This window comes from Peromyscus eremicus, chromosome 10, assembly GCF_949786415.1.
Source record: "Peromyscus eremicus chromosome 10, PerEre_H2_v1, whole genome shotgun sequence".
NCBI lineage: Eukaryota > Metazoa > Chordata > Mammalia > Rodentia > Cricetidae > Peromyscus > Peromyscus eremicus.
In genome coordinates this window covers 31,601,228-31,621,398 of record NC_081426.1, presented here as the reverse complement: position 1 = coordinate 31,621,398, position 20,171 = coordinate 31,601,228, and the positions used below count along the sequence as shown (strand labels likewise).

Below are 20,171 nucleotides of genomic sequence, written 5' to 3'. Positions count from 1 at the left end.
AAAGCCAGGGTGCTCCCTAGACTTCAAGGCTCTTTCTGGGGAAAATGATTGGGAGACTCAGATGTGGCCCCACTGACTAGAAAGCAACAAATATGGAGTACCTGATATAAGTCAAGTTCATTTCCCACAGGCCTCATGGGTCCTGGGAATAGACCTAGGGTGTGCAAGCCTCCTTTCCCACTTTACAGCACAGGGAAGGAGTCCCCATCCATGCACACCCAGCCTCCAGGCTGGGCCTGAGCTGTTATTAGCACTTTCTAATTGCACTTCAGTCGCTAAACACTTCAACCTCTGTCTCTGCTCCTCCGGGTGTCAGAGAAAGGACTCTTCATCCAATGTTCCCTCATGAGACAGAATTGAGACTCAGGTAGCTCAGGGCTTTGCCCTGGGGGGATGGGCAGTATGGGGCCTAGTCTTTCCCAGGGAGCATGGTGGCATCACTCCCTGCTTGGGCCACAGACTGAGGCTCTGGCCCTTTCTGATATCTACACTGCCACTAACATGTACAGTGATGAGGGACCGCCACTGAATCACAGTAAGGTGGTGGCCAGCTGGCCTTTGCAGTGGGTTGAGAATAGTCAATTCCCAAGGCACCAGGACATGTGCTTGCCACTGGAGAACAGCAGAGCAGCCTCACACAGCTCCCATGGTGGTCAAGAAGACAAGGGGTTAGGGGAGCAAAGTGGCCAGATCCCACAGTTTCCTGGAAAACTCAAATGTCCTGACTTCCTAGGAAAAGTCTTGGGTTTTAAATGTTACTAATTCCAAATTTATATATCAGCATATCTGTGTGCTCACCTTCATAGCACCATCACTCACTACATTCAAAAGGTAGCAGAAATCCAAGTGTCACTGCTGGGTAAGAGGACAAACAATGTTGTCAATACGTAACTTAGCATAACTTAGCATGGACAGACTCTGGACATGTCATATGGAACCCAAGAAGCTAGTCACAGGACACATATTACATGAGGTCCCTAGGGCAATCAGACAAGAGAGACATGTAGTCAGGGGAGAAATGGGGTTGTCAGGGTCTGGGAAAAGAGGAAAAGGAGCTAGTGTGTAACAGACATAGGGTTCCAGTTGAGATGACAGAAGAGCTCTGGAGACAGGAGAGGCGATGGCTGTAGAGCACTGAGTGTGTGGATGGGCAGTGAACAGGATGGTCGAGATGGTCAATACACTAAGTTTATACTCTGTACCTTCTACCTAATCAAAAACACAAGGCACAAAGACGTGTTTCTGACCAGCCCCTCCAAGGGTAGCCTGTGTGTCTGCTGTGAGCTAGATTCTCTGTTTGAGCACACAGGTTATGACACCTGTCTGTTACTCCTCCCTCACTGACCAAAGCCCCAGGTTCTTCCCAAGCCCAAGATACCCTTGCTGAATCTACCCATCTCCTACCATCTACTTGGACACACAGCAGCAAGGCTAGGAAGCTGCTCCTGGAGGATCATCCAAGCATAATCTTGGTTGTCCTGTTTCTTCTGGGAGTGCTTAGATCTCAAATGGTCCTGTTGGATACCCATCTGCCAGAACGAGCCAGTCCCATCACCCTTGAACTTGAAGGGAAATGTTCCACCCTCACAAGGAAGTGAAGTCCCTAGATGAGAACACACAAACAGGACAAGGCATTGGTATGGATTACTTGCTTGGGGTGCTGTGACTACCTAGGGGACAAGTGGAGGACACAGTTGTTAGAAGTGGCCTGTGTTTGGATAAGCAGCTCTCTTCCCTCCTCCTGGAAGCAGGGAGGCTACTAGAGTCTTCCTAGTAGCCAGAGCCTGCTCCTTGGGAGAAACCAGCAACAGGAGCTCATAACTAGGAGGGAATGAGCCATGATGCCAGGATGGACTGCAGACTGGGCACTGTTACAGCTGCCCGTGAACTGGAAAACCTGTGGGTGCATCCACTACACAAGTGAGGACCCGAGGCCCCTGGAGGCCAAGAAATAGCCTAAGGGTCACCAGCAAGGTAGGACCAGAGTCAGATGTCTGGATTCCCTGTGGAGTTCTCTCCTTTCTAGACTAGGGTGCTTGATACGAGTCTGTTTCCTTTGAGAACCTGATGACAGCTGGGGGTCTCTCCCTAGACAATTCCCAGGACGGGTGAGACCTCCATTCAGCCTGGGACTCTGTAGAACCTCCATGATGTTCAGATCATCACCAAGGTCACCTTACAACCATCCCCTGCAGGCTTTGTCACCCATGGCAGGTGGAAGAGACATCATGATACTGTGTGTGCTTCGAGGCAAGTCCTGAATGACGTCAGGGAGGTGAGCAGAAGATAGTTCACAAACACCAAGTTGCTCCGAAACATGAGCCACCATCCTGAAGTATCAGGATGACTTGCCAGCTTTAGTACCATCATACATGACTGTCAGATAGACAGAAAGACTCCCAAACAGGCTAAGAAGGAGACATCCAAAAAATTAAGTCATTTGTGCAAGTGACACAGCCAGCCTGGGAACCCCAAATCCCAGGATCCTGCCATTGCTCCATGGCAATTCTGAGGGCTTCTTGGGCTCTCACTGGTCTTGTGCAGAGAGAAACATCCCCTCACGATGACTGGGGTAGGGGGTGGTGACGCGGCTTGTAACTCAGCTCTTGAAAGGACCGTAAATCACAGGGCCACCTCTGTTCCACTGGTCATCTGGGACAGCCGTTCATCTTTTCCAGCGTGATGTGCCTGATGGTGCTGTCTTCTTTCCTGCAACAGGGAAAGCAGGAGGATGAGTCTCTGAAGAGAGCAGGGTACCCATATGGCTACACAGAGAGCTGTCCAGACGGGCCAGCCTTCGGGTTGCTGGGGTCTTGTCCTGTATCTCCACGTGCACAGGGCCTGCAGGACAACTCTCCAGCTGCTCACTCTGGGAAAAGAAGCTGCTTAGTGTTTCCAGAGAGCAGCCTCTTTATTGGGGTGTCTGTGAGCCAGGGGTGCCATATGGAAGTGTCACGTGACCAAGTCTGGTGCACACAGGCTTTCTAGTGTTCATGAGGCCTTCACAGAGGCCAATGGCCCAAAGAAGGTTTGGGAACTGACCGAAGGAAGAGAGAAACAGGATCTTAGGGATGTGTTTACTGCTTTGTCAACAGAGTTAGCAGACCCTAGCCTCTGCCAGGCCTGGTGCCAGACTCAGAAGTTACAGACTGCCCTGTGACAGTCCCAGTGAGCTGGAGGGGACAAAGAGAAGTGTGCACATCTCAGCTGTAACTGGAGCAGGACAGTTACTGCCGGTGCCAGGAAGGAACCATGGAGGTAGCAGAGCAGGAACGTGAGTGAGAGGGGACTGCCAGGCAGCCTGTGCAAGGGTCTTGTGGAGAGAAGCCGGTATGGTGAGAACAGAGAACAGAGGGGCTGTGTGGCACGAGGAGGGAGGGGTGTTGGGGGAGCTCCAGCACAGGCCTGGACATGATGAGGATTCAGAAAGGAAGGAGAAATAAGAGAGGAAGCTGTGGGGCTGGGAGAATGCCTGAAGATGCTGATATCTGAGCAGGATATCAGAGACCTATAGGATAGAGGTCTTTCTAGGCAGAGCACACACAAGAGGCGGGAGACAGTGCAAACTGTGTGGGTTTGGGGAAATGCAGGCTGGAGAGTCAGCTTGCCAAGGGGAGCCCCACAGGGAAGCTGCCAGAGCCACTCAAATATCTGGGCAGTGTGACAGCCCAGAGGGAGATCCTTGAAAAGCGACACCCTACCAGAGCACAGCATCCCTGTGCAGTTCCGCGGCCAGCCCCACAGCTGCTGTCACCGAGGCCAGCTTTGCTGTGATGCTGAGGGTCTATGGAGTTGTACAGCGGGAGCACGTACTCTGTGGCTGTGTCACTCACAAGACTGTGACATTCCCAGCATCATCCTCAGTGCCCCAGTCCTGTCGTGAAGACTGGTGTGTGTGTGTGTGTGTGTGTGTGTGTGTGTGTGTGTGTGTGTGTGTGTGTGGTGTGTGTGTGTGTGTAGGTGGTTTTAGACTGCTTTGCTTTTCAAAATGTATTTATAGCTTTCTTTCTGTGCACTTTATCACATTTTTTAGGGAGTGAGACAAAAATAAACTCAGTGCAAAACCTTGACCTTGTAAGATCTCTGGGGCCAGAATTCTCTTCCCATCAGAGTCTCTGGGGAACTCAGAAGTGTTCAGGTCCTAGGGATGCTCACAGCTCTGTGGGTCCTGTCAATGAGGTAGATCGCAGAAGTCTGTACGTCTAGAGGACCCCACACTTCTTCCTTGCCCAAGCATCCTGTATCTCATAGCCTCAGTACTTTGTACTTGGGTATCACTGCATTGAGATGGGTTCCATTCTGAGCACAGAACACTGTCCTAGAAGAGGCTGAGTGACATCATGCTCAAGACAACATCACCCCTGCTTACATTACACACGGGGTTAATGCTTAAATTCTCACATTGATCTTGTATTCACCGAGAAATACACATAACTGTCCCAGGATTAATGAAGACCATAGGGTCACCTCCTAAGTCCATGTGGGATGTTCACAGGTTCGTTTTCAGGAGGAAATTTGGATTCCAGAAAGGATGTTACAATGAGAAGCCCACAACAGTCATTGTGTGTGTGTGTGTGCGCGCGCACACACACGTGCATTTGTGAGAGAGAAAGCTTGCACACCCCTGTAAAGAGAAAAGTTGGAATAACTTATATAAGACCCCTCTCAACAGGCTAAACAGCAGAGAGATAAAAAGCCGTGTGGAAAGGAGTCCTTTAGACTGCATCATCAGGAGAGATCTGAAGCGGTGACATTTGAGCTGAAATCCCAGTGACAAAAGAGACCTGGCCATGGAGAAAAACAAGGCAAAGGGTCCCAGGCATCAGAGTGCGAAGGCCCTCTGGTGGAGTGGAATCTAGCGCCTGATGGACAGAGAGGAGGATCTGTGGCCCCACTGTGTGACAAGTGGCTGTAGGAAGAGGGAACAAGCTTGGACATGGACTGACAGGATTTGCTCCAGCTGAGGGCCCAAGACTTTTGAACAGTGAGAGCTGACCACTTGCCTACTGGCTGACCTGTTCCTCACTAGCTTTCTCACTCACCCACCCACTCAGTCTTTTACCTATTCACTCACTCATTCATCTGTTCCTTATTAAATACCTACTACGTGCCTAATGTGTCCTCTAGGCCATGGTCAATGGTGAGATAAACAAAGCCCAGATACTTTTGCCCCTGAGGACCGCTGGCTCAGCAAACTGTACCGGGTAGTGGGGAGGAGGGGGGAAGAACCTGGAAGAGCCACCTGAGATGGCAGGTGGAAGTCTGTGAAAAGGAGAGAGCGTCCTACGTGGTGGCTGTGAATGTCAGGAGGACTTGTACTTTGGGGTAAACACTGATCCAGGGACATCTGAGGTTCCACCAAACCTTGAGGTGTGGTGATTCAGTACAGCAAGACAGCACGCCAGGCTTGGACATGAGACCAGCCTTCAGCCTCAGGGCATCATCAGAAGGAGGAGCATCTGTGTGAGCAGACCATGGTGGAGGCTCAGGCAGGAAGGCAACCACACAATGCGGAGGGAGAAGCCCTGGGGTACCAGGAAATGAGGCCAAAAATGGGGACAGTAATCTATGTCCTACTTAGTACCAGACCCTTGTGAAGACAGCTCCTTCACAAGAGAATGCAGCCTGATGGGAGACTGGCATAGATGCCTGCCCTTGGCACCATTTGCTCCACCAGACCACAAGGTCATGAATCTCAATGGGGACACATGGGGTGGCCTTGTCACTGGCCTCTCTCAGGCTTTTCTCACTGTGATACTCAAGTGAAAACCCCAGCAGACCTGAGCTGCTGACAGGTGGAAAGCAGCCAGGAGCTCATATCTGGAATCCCAGCACTTCAGAAGGTGAGGCAGGAGGTGTGCCATGAGTTTAAGGATAGCTTGGCCTAAATGGTGAGTTCTAGGCCATTCTGAGCTACAGTATGAGACATTGTCTCAGAAACAATGAAAGGAAAGGAAAAAGAAAGAAAGGAAGGCAGGGAGAGAGGAAAAGGGGGGATGAGGAAAGGAGAAAAGGGGGGGGGGAGAAGGGAAGGAGGAGGGAGGAAGGGAAGGGGGAGGGAGGAAGAGGGAAGGAAGAAAGGAAGGGGAAGGGAGGAAAGAGAGGAGGGAGGGAGGGAAGGGGGAGGGAGGAAGAGAAGGAAAGGGGGAGGAAAGAAGGGAAGGGGGAGGGAGGAAGGGGGAGGAAGGAAAAGGAGAAGAGACGGAGGAAGGGAGGAGGGAAAGGAGGAAAGAGAGAAAGAAAACAACAAAGGAAGGCAGGCACCCGGAAATACAGATTTGGGGGCTCTGTCCCACTTTTCTCCTCCACACTGCCAACCTCAGCCCAGCCACCACCACTTCCTGCCAGGGGACAGCTTCCTGGCAGGCTCTTGCTCCCAGGCTGGTCCCTCCCTTCTCCACACAGCAGCCGGAATTCCTAGAAAGAGGATGATGTCATCCCCTTGCCTCAAACCACCTTGTCTCTCAATGCACTGCTCCGAGGAAGCAGCCAAGCCCTTCACAAGACAGACAGACTATTCCGTGATGTCTAGCCCTGCCTGCCTCTCCTAGCTGTCCCTCCAAACTTGAGCCCTTCCGTGTCATGCCTGAACTCCCTGCTGACCACTATGGCTGGGGCCACCATAGGTTTTCCTAGGCTGTTCATTTTCACCAGTTCTTCCAGTGTTCCCCTGAATGCCACCTCCAGCGTGGTCACTGAATGCTTGGCTCAGCTCGGGGTCTGGACACGGCTGCGTGCTGGGGATTAGTGCTTGCAGTTCCTAGGACAGAGGCACACCAACCTCCATAGTGACAGTGATAGGGACATGGGTAGGGGGCGGAGCATGGAGTTCAAGGAGAATCATGTGGGAGCACTCAAGAGGCCCCTGCCCTAGAAACCCACCATGTAGGAGTTAGCCCAGTGTCCTAGGATAGAGAATTGGCAGGTCGAAGCATGCCATCCCAGAAGCTTGCACTTCGGGCACCTGCCTGGTCTGGCCTCCCCTTGGGCTGCTGTCACACCCAGAATGTTATTGGTCCCTAAGATGCACATGTACCTTTACCCTCACTTGTGACCATACAGTCAGGCTCATCCAGGCAGTGGTGACATTAGGAGCCTGAAGGGGCCTGGAAGACCTCAGGACTGGTGTCCTTAAGTAAGGCACAGAGACACACACAGAACAGTTCAAGCCCCAGAGAAACCACTCACGGGGAAGCATGAACAGGGTGGGTCCTAAACAAGCTAACCCAGGTCAACTTAAGGAGACTCCCCTCTGAGGCAGCAGGTTTGAAGACATTTCCCTGGGCAACAGACAGCATTTTTCTGCCAAATGATGGAAATCAAACGTAAGATTCATGGTTGCCACCCAGCCCCAAATACAAGGCCTCAAAATTTAAGTCTCTACCCTGTCTACTCCATCAGGTCCTTAATTCCTGTATTCAAGTATCTGGGTGTTTCTGCTCTGCACTGAGCTACAAACAGTGTTGGTGTGAATCTCAGAGTGTGAATGAACAGAAGTTCTTGCTATGGGGCCACCTTCAGAATCATCTGTCCATAGGTAGTTCAGGAAACAGGCCCCCAAAGAGCAAGAGGCCCCATAGTGGTAGCCAAACTCAAAATCAGTTTCAGATTCTCCAGGCAACACTCTCTCCACCTTACTTCTGGCCCACGTTTATCCAGAACTCCATGACCTGCAAGCACCCAGACAAAAGCTGTGTTGTTCTTTCCCACCTCCCTGTCTGACCTAACATCCTTGTGACTGTCGGGGAAAACCTTTTGGGATAAGCTAAGACTGTCTTCAGATAGCACTGGAGACCTGCAGCAGAAACTGCCCAGCCATCGTTCCTGCCACTGTATTTGGTGCTTTGATTTGCGGATTTCTTTTATTCTGCGACTACAAAAGCTCACAAAACTGCTTCCATGGAGAAATGTGTTATCTGGGGCAACCTGAATTTGGCTCAGAATAAATGACCTATTATTTCCCCTTTAGAGTGAGAGCCGGGTTGCATGCACACCTCTGTGTACCCAAAAATGGGCAGGAAGCTCTGTGGGGGTTCAGGAGGAATCAAAATGAAGTTCATCCCTGTAAGCTGCTCTTGACTGGTCAGTTGATGTCTGGTCCCGCCCACCACACCTGAAAGTGCTGGCACCTTCCCCTTTTGCCAACAGGCAGCCCTGCAGAACTGTGGGCTTCTTCCCCTTCTATCTGGTGAACTTGAGGAGTTTGCTGGCCCTTCTCAAAGCCATGTTGGAAATAAGATGATAATAAATGCAAGTGACTAATGAAAACTAAGCAGTTTTTGATATGCAATTCTGAAGAAAGGGACACCAGTGTAGAAAAAAGGGTAACAGTGACACTCATGCTGATTTGGTATAAAACAGTGGGGTTTTTTTGTTTTTGTTTTTGTTTTGTTTTTAGGCTCCATCTCAAGAAATTTCTGCCCTCTTTCCCCATAAGCAGGACATGCCCTATCCCCAGATTCTCCATCCTATTGGCTCAGGACACAGCCTTATCTTATGAATAACGTGGGGCTCACGACTTCTCTGATCTGGGCTCAGGCAGTTGTACCTTTCCATCCTCAGAGTCCCGAGACAAGCAGCGGCCAACCACAGGGGAGGGACCCAGTGCCCCTTGTTTATCTGTGGCTCTGATGAACTCTAAGTGCACCCCAAGCTGAAAACGCACTATAACCATCTACTTCTTACATCCAGAACCCTCTGGCTGAATATCCATAAAGCATGGTTGCTGGGAATGCTGTGAATGTGTTGCTCTGATTGACTGATAAATAAAATGCTGATTGGCCAGTAGCCAGGCAGGAAGCATAGGCAGGACAAGCAGAGAGAAGAATTCTGGGAACAGGAAGGCTGAGTCAGAAGACGCTGCCAGCCACCGCCATGAGGAACAGGATGTAAAGTACTGGTAAGCCACAAGCCACGTGGCAAGGTATAGATTTATAGAAATGGGTTAATTTAAGATATAAGAACAGAGAGCAAGAAGCCTGCCACGGCCATACAGTTTATAAGTAATATAAGTCTCTATGTGTTTACTTGGGTCCAAGTGGCCAGCCACAGGGCCGCAGGAGCTGAACAGAACCAGGAAAGCTTTAGCTACACATGGTTGCTCAAACCCTCCTATCTTCTGATGGGCAGCTTACCACCTGTATCAAGCTGCCCCACTGTCCACCTCTCCCTGTTGAGAGACCAGCCTATGAGGAAAATTAAAGTGAGCCATGTTAAGGTGAGTGTGAAGGCTTGGAAAGACTATTCCATGTGCCACTTGGGGACCATTAACAGAGAAAGGGCCCTCTATAGACACCATGATGAGCCCAGTTAATGGTACTCTGGCTGTCTTGTGCTTCTTTCAAATAGGGTCAGAGCATCAAATAGGGTGCCTTTGCCTGCTCACTCACCCAGGTGGTCCATTCACCTGCTACAGTGTCAGCAGATCATGGGCCACTTGCTGCTCTTGGACCACAGTGTGAGTTGGAACAGGCCTAGTAATGGACTCTCAGGTGTGATCTGACCTAAACTGAAATCACTGATGATGCTGAGCCAACCACATGACTGGAGGGTTGGTAACACACACACACACACACACACACACACACACACACACACACACACCCCTCTATGTATGCATATGTTTGCATGTATGCATGCATTAGGGGAGACTGTATATGTAAGAGAATGAACGAGTGTGCAAATGAACAAAAGAGGGGTACCAATTTTCAAAAGTTGATAGGGAGAAACTGTCTTGAGCAAAATATTTCCATAACCACACCAGATATATCTCTATGAAGAAAAGCACAAAAGGTATTTTATTATAACTTCTCCAAATTTCCAAAATAAACAAGCAAACAAACAAAATGCATGTGCCCTTCTATCAGAGGCATGACGGTAAAGTGCCCAGGAGTTTTAATCAGCCAAGGGGAACATCACAGACACAGAGACAGCAGCCTGAGAAGGCAGGCTATTACTCATGGCTCCCCAGAGGGAGGGGGGCACATGGGGAGCACCAGGGTCAGGCAGGAGGCAGGAGCAGCAGCAGAAAGCCTTTATTAGGGTTTCTAATCTTCCAATTTAGATGAGTGGGAAACGCAAGGGAAAAGTAAGCAGCCTGAGATAGCCTGAGACTGGACAGTCTAAACAATGTGGGGTCTCCAGGCTACTGGGATGTGGGTTCCCTAGGAAGGAGGGTGTCGAGGGTGGGATTCAGTTTGGCTTGAATACGAAAGGTGTCCTTACAGGGAATCTTCTGCCATCCCCCCACCACCACCACCCACCACCACCCCACCCCACCCCCGCCAAGGCCACCTCTTCCACAAATCCCTGACATTATAAAGAATTGAAGATAAGGAACTCCAGGTTTGTTACCCCTAGGACCTTAGGCAGGCTCCAGAGCCACGTCCTTCCTCAGTTTCCCCATCTGTAAATTGAGAGTGATAATCCCTACCTACAAAGGCTGTTGAAAGAAGCTGACTCTCAGAGGCCTCTGTGAGTGACCAAACTGGAATCTGAGCTGGGACTCCCTGGTACAGGGACTGAAGTTCAATTCCATCAGCAGTGCAAACCCACAGTGACTGTTCATGAGACACGGGGGCCGACAAACTGGTATGCAGTGGGAGAGAGCTCATGCTATGAACCAGGTGAACTGCTCTTCAGTCTCTGGGAGCTCTCTGAAGAGTGAGATACTGAAAAGATAAAGACAGAGTGTTCCTTTCCCGGCGTGCCCTAATCTGTGTATCAATAGCAAGATTCATGGGGCTGCTTCCACTCTCCTCTTCTCCAAGCTCTACTTTAATTCATGGGTCTGTCCCAGAGGCGGGGCTCTGAATCTCATTACATTACACAGGGCGGGGGGGCGGGGGCAGATCGATTCCCTCTAGAAACGAGGCAATAAATCGCCCATAGACATTATGAGCAAACTGCAGCCGCCAAGAGGGAACACACAAAGAAGGCTTTCTCCCGCCCTGAGTTTGTAAGTCCACTCCTGTCCCAGGTCGACAGTTTTGAACCAGCCGAAGGCATGAGGCATGGATGTCTCTTAGGACTACCTCCCAGAAACAGGCTTCTCTCTACAAAGGCAGGTTCATAAATAATAACAATAAGCATGCCGTTATTACAGAATAAAAGAACGGCCCAATGCTGGGTCACAGGGGTCAAAATAGCTTTTTGTTATGCAACCATGAAAGGTGAAGCATATGAACACCACACTGACCACAGGGGGAATGGCTATGAGATCCAGATCCGACAAATGCAGCTCATAAAACTGGGCATCGATTATGGCCATAAATATTACAAGGAAACGTACATGTGGGGATAAAAATGGCACAGGCCAGACACTAATAGTGATTTTGTTTTTATGAATTTCAGTTTTCTTCTTACCCGCTTTTCTCTTTTTTCCTGTACAAAGTAAACATCCCTTAAATTCGGTTTTTCTAACTGGAAGCTTTCGATAGCAAATGTTAACTGTGGCTTCTTCTGTTCCAATGCCAGGGGACCTACTTAAAGGAACGTGAGCAATGACACTTATTCCTTTCACTTGCTCAACAGTCTGGCATCTATCCTATTCTACAATCCTAAAGGAATCCATTCTTGATCTTCTTCGGGTGCGGGGAAACTCGAGCTTGTTTTATACACCTGAGTGAGTCACACAGCCTGAAATCTGCCTGTTTGCAAATAAAAGCCACACCCAAGATATTGAGAGTCAGAAAGCGGTGCCACTTCACCCTTCCCAGTCCGACAAGGACACATTCCATAGTGTCTGTCGCCCATCTCATCCCTTTCTATGTTCTATACTTGCCAGCAGCATCAACAAGCCCGAGCATATGAGCGCCTCTCATCTGCTTCCTGTCTGGCTACCCTGACCTCCTCCAGGAAATAGCCAGCCTGGAGGTTCCAGAAGGTGCAATCAGAGGCAGTCCCTCCCACCGCTAAACTGGGGCTATCACTACATCAAGTTCCTTTCCCCACCCTGCCCCAGCCCCACGGCCTGAGCTCTAGTCCTAGCCAGTTTCTGCCACTTGGAGGCCCTTGCTCTTTATAGTGCTGAGTGTTGTTACACCACCAGGAAAAGACAGTCTGCGTGCCAACTCACAGCTATTTCCAGCCTGCTTCCCCAGCTGCCTCTTATCTGAGATGTTGAAAAGGAAAATACTCCCGTCAGGAAAGAAAGAGTACGGAGCAGTAATAATGGCCATTCTGGCCAATGAGAAACAAGGTAACACCAGGGACTTGTAGGAAAGGTATGCATTCCCCTTTCCTATTCAGACATAGGAAGCCTGAAGCTGCAGCAGCCACCTTGTAACCGTGGGGCGATACTCCAGGAGGTGCGAGCACGCAGAAGGCAGTGAGCCTAAGAAGCAGAGGCCAGCTAGGCGGTGGGCAGCATCAGGGAGGTGCCCGAGAAGCCCTGAGAAGGTGCCTTAATCCCCATCCATCCTCTTTCCCCTTCTTCCCGAATGCTCCTCCTGGGCCACACTAACTCATCTTCTGGGAATGCTCCAGCCCTGGAACCATATATTTTCCTGAGATACACCAGTTATATTATGTCCATACAATGTGGCCGCCTGTGACTGAGTCCAAACTCAGGGGAGGATGGACTACCTTGAGTAGAGTTAGGCTTTCAGGCTGTGACTAGGTCCTGTCCCATAGATGCCCACCAACCACTCCACCCTCTTTCTCTGGCCTGTGGCTCTTTTTCCTCTCAGAACACCCTGCCCAGCTCCAGTTAGTTTGGAGTTCTAGGTAGTTGAGAAGGGCAGATCCTGCAAGAGTTCTGATTGGCTTGATGTCGGTCGATTTCCGGCTGCCGACCAATCATCATTGAGAGGGGTGGAGCTATGCCGCTTGACACAGCCATGCAGCTACGCTCCACCCACTGCGGAGAACAAAGCAGAGCTTAGAGTAAAGCAGAACCAATCTCTGGTCTCCTCCCTCCCGCAAGCTATATGATGCACAGGCTTCTGTGAGACACCAAGGGGGACCCGGGTATCTTCCGGGCAATGGCACTCCGGGGCAAAAGCAACTCCTTCCTCCACAATAGTCACAGCTTGGGTTCCCCCAGGTATAGAGGCTGAAGTCAGTATGTGCATGCAGGTAGGTACAAGAGGAGGAGCCAAGTGTGAGGCAGAAGGCAGAGAAGCCAGTGTTCAGGTAAGGATTGAAGTCATTCCTGTAACAACAGAACATGACGCCAAGGACCCTCTGAGAAGCCCACAGAAAACCACTGGGATGTTCTGCTTCCTGGACAGGCAGGTGCCCACGTCCCCAGGAGAGCAGAAGACTGAAGTAGAGGCTGGCTAGGGGGTGCAGCATGGCCCCAAAGCCTCTGTCCCACAGGCTAGAGGATACAAGGTCAGGACTGGAATTAGCCTGACAAGGAATAGTTCAGTCAAAGAAGGGCACTTCTGGGATACAGCCTCAGGGCTGTCCTGCTGGTGGCCACACATTATTCCACAAAGTTCTCTAATTCTGTGATGCCTGTTAAATTCAGTCCTGAGTTCTAGATAAAGAAGTGAGGTTCAGGGACTCTAAGTAACTTCGTCAGAGCCATCCAGCTGGGAGAGGGCATATCAGTATTGGAATCCAGATGTTCCTTTTCTCTGTAACCCAGGTGTCCCCAAGAGCACCAGCCCTATCACCACCCCAGAGACCTTAAGGGAAGGAGAAATTAAAATGAGATTTCCTGACAGTTGCTGACAGGCAACCTTCTCATGCAGCCCTGCTCAGCCAGCCTGTGGTTGCAAATACTAGACAATCTTTCATTTAAACTCAAATATATCCGTGAACCTGAACTGTTCCATGCAGAAAAGCCTAATTGGAAAAAAAGAAAAGGGAAAGAAAGAAAAAGAAAACCACCACCAGCAGCAAAAATTGTTAGGGATCCATCCAGAAAGAACAACGACCTTGAGCTGTGGAAGCCAGAGCATTGGCAGCCTCAGCCCAGTCTCCCCTGAGAGCTACAGCATTTCATTCTCGAGCCTGGAAAGCATACATCCAGCCCCAGCAAGGTATTTAATTATCGAGCATCCCAGCATTTCAACTGTGCTCACCACAAGCCCTGCTTTGCACAGGTCACTGGGAGTCACTGGGCCTCTACCAACTCCCATAAATCATTGCAGCCTGGCAGAAGCCCAGGCACAGGGCAGCAGCCGCAAAATCACACAGAGTGCAAAGAGAGGCCTCGGGCCATTCATCGGAGAGCTGGGGCTGGAGGGGCACAGATGATGATTAAGAGAAAATGATTTGTGGCTCTGGGGGAGATGCTTGGAAGGAAAGGGCAGCATTTGAAAAAGAAACTGCATGGTTAGCCATGTTATCAGGGGACGACCACACAGGAGACCCCAGAGTTCAGCCACAAGTGAAAGAAGAGATATCCTCTCACAGGACACCATGCCCACTTACTATGCAGCCCAGGAAAGCATTGGCTCAGGAAAGGACGCGAAGACTCTAGACTCCGACTTCAGGAAGGTTGGATGGGGCACTGAGCAGTAGGTTCAATGTCACATGTATAGATTGGGGTAATTCGCTCCTGAGCCACATTCCTGACCAAGGACACGACCCAGGACCACACTCCGTGTGGGGGCAGGTGCCAAGGAGGCATGGAGCTCAGGCTGTGCTAGATTCAGAGTTGGCGTGTGATGTTTGCCCTGGGGTGTTTGCTGGGGGAGCCAGAGAGGGAGGAGGGAAGAGCCCACCCCCGCCGCCTGCACATCTGGAGGGTGCCCTAAGGAAACTGCTAGACAGCCTCTGTGACTTCAGTTTAATTTATCCCCCTTTATAGCAGTCCCCTGCAGTTACCTTGCTGGGGCCCCTATGCCTGGCAGCGTGCTGACACCTCCTGCTTGAAGGTTTCTGAAAGTGTCAATCATATCTTTGCAGGCCAGGTGGGCAGAGTGTCCTGAGGGACTCAGATATGCTGTCTGGTGAAGCTCCACCTTCCTCCTGTGCAGCCAGGACTGAGAATCACTGAGCCAGGCCATGTTCCCGTGCCTGAGTGGGGAAACAGATCCCCAGGTGCCACAGACTTCCTCAAGGCTGGAGGCTTGGGGCTTCTCAAACAGCACTTCCCACTGATCCTCACTGGGACAAGCATGTCCTCCACTTCCCAGGGAAAAAAAAGCCATCCCGGAGATGGCGGCAGGATCTGGGAGGAAAGGAAAAGGGACAGTAGAGTGTCTGTGGGGGGCTGGGGAACAGGGCTCAGCTCCCATCTAATCTGAAAGATACTATCTCTGTGGCCCTACTCAAAAAGTCTCCCCATGGAAACCAAGCATCTGGAAGCGGTGGCAACCGAGCCTCTTCCCCAGCTGACTAGCTTTTGGTCACAGGAGGGATGGGAGCACAGAGGAAAGGCAAACCTGGAAGATGACAGGGCAGCATGGCTGCAAGAGAGACAGGTTGGTGAGGACAAGGCCCTCGGAGCCCAGAGTGTTAGCAGGAGCCACAGAGGATGCCCTGACTATCAGTGACCAACACCGGTATTGGACAACAAGAATCCTCTCATCATCTCTGTCCCAAGAGTTGATGTTTGGAAAACTTGCCAGGCAAGAATCAATGACTAACTCTATGCTCCCTTTACAAAGACCCATAGAGATGCTCCATGGTTGGTAATACTCCCTGCTGGGAGGTCAGCTGCCATTGTTAGCTCAGTACCTCCCACTGGGCAGGCAATGGCATTGAGGATAAGCAAGGAAATGAGGAAGTGCCTGGAGTGACTACTCATCACATATTCCAGGCTTGGGTGAGGATTCAGGACAAGGACCTGGGAGTCATTCACAGGCTGTCTTCGCACATGCGGCTTTCTCATTCACGTCTCTAAAAGACCCTCCGAAGGAGACAGGCAGATCTGTAGCTCACTCCCTGCCTCTCTCCAGGCTGTCCTAAATTTTAATTAGCAATAATCATCATAAACATTTTAGAGTACTTGAGCATCTACAAACCACTTTGCACACATTATCTCCCTGGGAACTCATGGAGTTCTGTACATGGGGACCTGTGAACGAGCTACTTTCTGGATGGTAGCCAGGGCATTGCCTGTTGCAGGGAGGGCTGGGCCTGGCATTCTCTGTGGTCTCTAAGTACTAGAACTCTTACAGAAGCTGCTATTTTTTTTTTATTTTGCATAGCCAAGCAGCAATGCCAGGAAATTCAATAACTACTGACTCTGGACGAGAATCTGATGTTCATGAAAGGTGTGCATCGGGCTCGAGGGCCACAGCAAAGGAGAGTAGAGCTGGGACTCAACCCTGGGTCTGTCTGACTGTAAGAGGTCGTAAGGACAGTGATAATAATGATGATACAGGACACCAACTGATGTCACCCGAGCCAAGCACAGAACCTGGCATTTGGCATGTTCTATCATCTTATTCACAGCTAACAAGGAAAGAAAGGCAGAGTGCCAGCAGAAGTGGGTGGAGAGGTTGGTAGAACCACCCTGGGGCAGAAGGCTGGATAAAGGAGAAGCACAGCTGAGTCAGGCCCAAGGGGACACAGTCTGAGCAGGCAAGTGGAGAAACAGGCTCTGGGTAGTGTGAGCTCCAGATAGGGGCCTTGGAAGCCAGGAGGGGGCTCTGTCCCAAGATTCCACCTCATCCTGGGTCCAGCCTGAGACAGATCTCACCCACTGGCATCATAGTTACTTGTAAGGCAAAGCTGTGAGCGTCTAATAAACTATAGGAGCCTGTAGTCCAGGGCTGGGGCCCAAACGAGGGGCCACTGGACCAACTACAGGTCATGCATCCTTGTAGTTCTGCCTTGAAGATGACACCCACCACCACCCTTCCCAGCTGCCTGCCTCAACCATTAGGGTCATTGGAACAAGAAAGTAAAAAGAACAGTGGATGCCCTTGTCAGCACTGTTGAAATCAGAGGCTAGACAGAGTTGGAATCTGGGTCTCTGCTCCCGCGCCAACAGGAGCCGCCACAATGGGGATGGAGGGGAGGGAAGAGGACAGTCTGCTAAACCTGTATAAAGCAGTTTTAACCACAGCTTTGTGGCATAGGCCTATAATTCCAGCTACTGATGTGGGGGGTTGGAGATAAGACAGGAAGATCATGAGTTCAAGGCCAACTTGAATAACTAAGATCCTCCCTAGAAGAAAAAAATATGGCTGGGGATGTAGTTCAGTGCTAAGGTGCTTAAATGTATGTGTGAGATGAGTCTGGAAAAGCAGTCAAGAGTTCGGGGATAGGGTGGAGTGGAATGGAAGAGGTTCCCAGTGTTCCCAAAGATAGGGGGGCAAGAAGGAAACTCCTAGGGAGCAGGAGCAGAAGGCAGAGCAGCTGAGTAGAGGCTTCTAGAAGCTTGATCAGGCTGAGTGAACTATGGAGGGGTGATGGTCTCCAAGCTCCCATGTTTTATTATGAGGCGTCCTTTCCAGGTAGGGAAGGATAGGGAGCCTTGTAGCTTGTTGAGGAAGTGATGACCATTCAGCTTATGACCAGAGAACTGGAGATACAGACTCAACCCAAGGCTGTGGGCGGAGTGGCATGGTGGGGAAGGTGGCAGGGCTGGTCACTAGGTCCTACATTCACTTGTTTGAGGCAGGTGCTCACATAGCCCCCATTGGCCTTGACCTCCTTACTTAGCTGAGGATAGTTTTGAACTTCCGTTTCTCCCACCCCCACATCCTGAGTTCTAATACAGGCCTGTGCCACCATATCCAGCTTGGGCTCTGTTATTGAAGGCTGACTGTATCTTGTCATCATAAAAGTGGGTTGCTATGGCAACCTGCCCCCTTACAAATGTTTACGGCAAAGGGCCCACAGTCAACAGAGTGATCTCTGACTCTGGAGCCATGTCTACCAGGAGAGACACTGGATGCGAGGTGAGGACAGTACCACCACTTGACCTTGGCCTTGGGAAGCAGGGACTGGCTGGAGTTATGGAGGCAAGGAAGCTGGCAGGGAAGGCTTAGGAACCAGGAAAGAGACGAAGAGACCAGCTGTAGGGAGAGTCCTTTGCATGACGACAAACGTGGAGACCCCACAAGGAGGGCTGTGACAGTGAAGCAAGGGGTCTAGGGACCACTGCCCACTGGGATCCCTGGCCATGGAGAAGGCTGAGCCGTGCATGGATGAAGAGTGGGGTGGTGACGACTGTGAGTCCCCAGGGTGTGCTCTGTTTGTGTGTCTTTCCGGAAGGTGGAATTTGGTCAATCTGGTAACTTAAATATTCATAACTGCCAAACATGGAAAGAACTCAAATGATCAGCAACTGAAGAATTGACCGCTGAGCCAGGATCTACCCATAAATATTACTCAACCACATACTGCTGGTCCCTTACCTCTATAATCCCAACCCTGGGTGGGCTGGGGCAGGAGCATTGCCATGACTTCAAGGCTATCCTGGACTACAAAGTGAAACTCTGTCTTAGAAGAACAAAACAAACACAAGAATTGAAATGAAATAGTAGACCTCCGTTGGTTTAAAAGCATCCAGCCAGCAAAGTGCCTGTGCCCTCAGGCAGGGAGACCATATTTATGATCCACAGAAAATGCCAGATGAATTGACTGAACCCAGTTTCTAAGCACAAAGGACATCCACCTTCCCCTATTACCCTCATCCTCCCAGCTGCTTTCTACAGCACCAGCCCAGACCCCTGTCATGCGAGAGCTCAGTACCCACCTCCCCCTCCCACCCGCGGTCACATTCATCCCTCCACACTCTCCTGCTCCACAAACTTCCTACTGCTTCATTTCATTTTAATTTCTTATTTCCTCATTCAGGAATTGCTCCTCAGCCTCTCCTTGGCTAGCTCTGTGCAGAGGGAAGAAGCAGCCACCAACAGATGTGTGTGTGTCTGTCTGCTCGTCAGATGTGTGTCTGTCTGCTCATCAGATGTGTGGACTACTTTAAGCAACAAGCAGGACCAGGGTTTGCAGGAGAGACTAGGAGGGAGTAGTGTTACCTCAGCTGCCCAAGCAGCCCGCTGGGCATGAGAACCATAGCTCAGGCATCAGGGGGTCAGAAGGAAGCTACACAACAGTAGACCCCCCATTCCTCAAAAGCAGGGTCCTCCAGCCCTCGCCCTCCTCCATCCATAGCTGCCCATTCGCTGCTCTACACAGCCGTCTAGTCTTCCTGTCTTGGCCCTTGGACTACTAATCCCAACCTCCCAAGCTCCCAGTTCAGCTTGAGTGGGGCCTCCTCCTGGACCCTGGTTCAGGTGCACTGCCCAACTCCTCCGCTGCCCAGGTTCCCTCCCAGCAATTGCCGTGCAGAGTTGCCACTGAGTCCTGCTCTGTGCCCCCGGGTGGACTGTGGGACCAGCCCCACTCCTCTCTTAGTCCCAGTTCCAACTCCTTTGAGGGGCCCACAAACACGAAGCTGAAATTAACACATGGAACTCACGATATTAAGAGACATAATGTTTATAGCCATCTATAAATGGCAAGTGTTCATGAGACACATGATGATTGAATTCAGAGAAGCTCATTAAGTCAGAAATAAAACTCGGTCACAAAAGGCCCTGGGACAGTGCTCATGTTCCATCCACTGAATATCTATCATGGGAGGGTCCTAAATCAGAGCGGCAAGGGCATTCCCCATGTAAGAGCAGAGGTGAAAGCGCTGAACGGAGCCCTCTGTGGGCACACATATACATCCCTACACATCCAGACACACATGCACAGGACAGCTATCAGCTTGACAGCCACGACAGCCAGCCGCAGCTGAGCTCTGGGTCTCCAGAGAGCACGTGGGGCAGATGACAAATGGCCTTTGTTGCTCAGTGTTTCATGGAAGCAGGAGCAGGTCCTTGTGGGGATATAGATGAGAACTGAAAGATGGAGACTTCCCTGAGAACCTGCAGGAAGCGCTGTGGGCACAAATGCTTCTATACACTGCAACCTCAGGCCGTCAGCCTCACAGGGGGTGGCTGTGTTGCTCCCCAAGGGTCGGTGATTCCGATACACAGACACAACACCCCCAGAAGCTCAATGAAGTCTATATGGCAGATGCTTTTAAAGCTGCTCTGCCTTTCCCCACCGAGTAAGTATTAGGTTCCCCTTCGAGACACTTGGGGAAACAGATTAAAATAAACACTGAGTCAACCTTCCCGGGGCTGTGTGTTAACAGAGCTGAGATTGTAAAGCTGTGGGAGGCTTCTGCACTCAACATTTTACCTTTCCCCCAGCATTATCATCGCAGGAGCCATTATCCACAGCTCCTTCCTCACTGGGTCCCC

The 20,171-nt window shown here is 50.7% G+C and overlaps 1 protein-coding gene across 1 annotated transcript in view; it reads right to left on the bottom strand.

Annotated features, from left to right (window-relative positions):
* Positions 1 to 2,648: 2,648 nt before the first annotated feature.
* The window catches only part of C10H4orf50 (chromosome 10 C4orf50 homolog), an 80,305-nt gene continuing 62,782 nt past the window's right edge, over positions 2,649 to 20,171 (bottom strand). Inside the window, exons 12-14 of the mRNA XM_059274735.1 lie at positions 15,009 to 15,127; positions 14,782 to 14,925; positions 2,649 to 2,709 (exon numbers count right to left, since the gene is read on the bottom strand). Of these exons, the coding sequence (XP_059130718.1) occupies positions 2,649 to 2,709; positions 14,782 to 14,925; positions 15,009 to 15,127 (324 nt within the window). The remainder of the gene's footprint in view (positions 2,710 to 14,781; positions 14,926 to 15,008; positions 15,128 to 20,171) is intronic.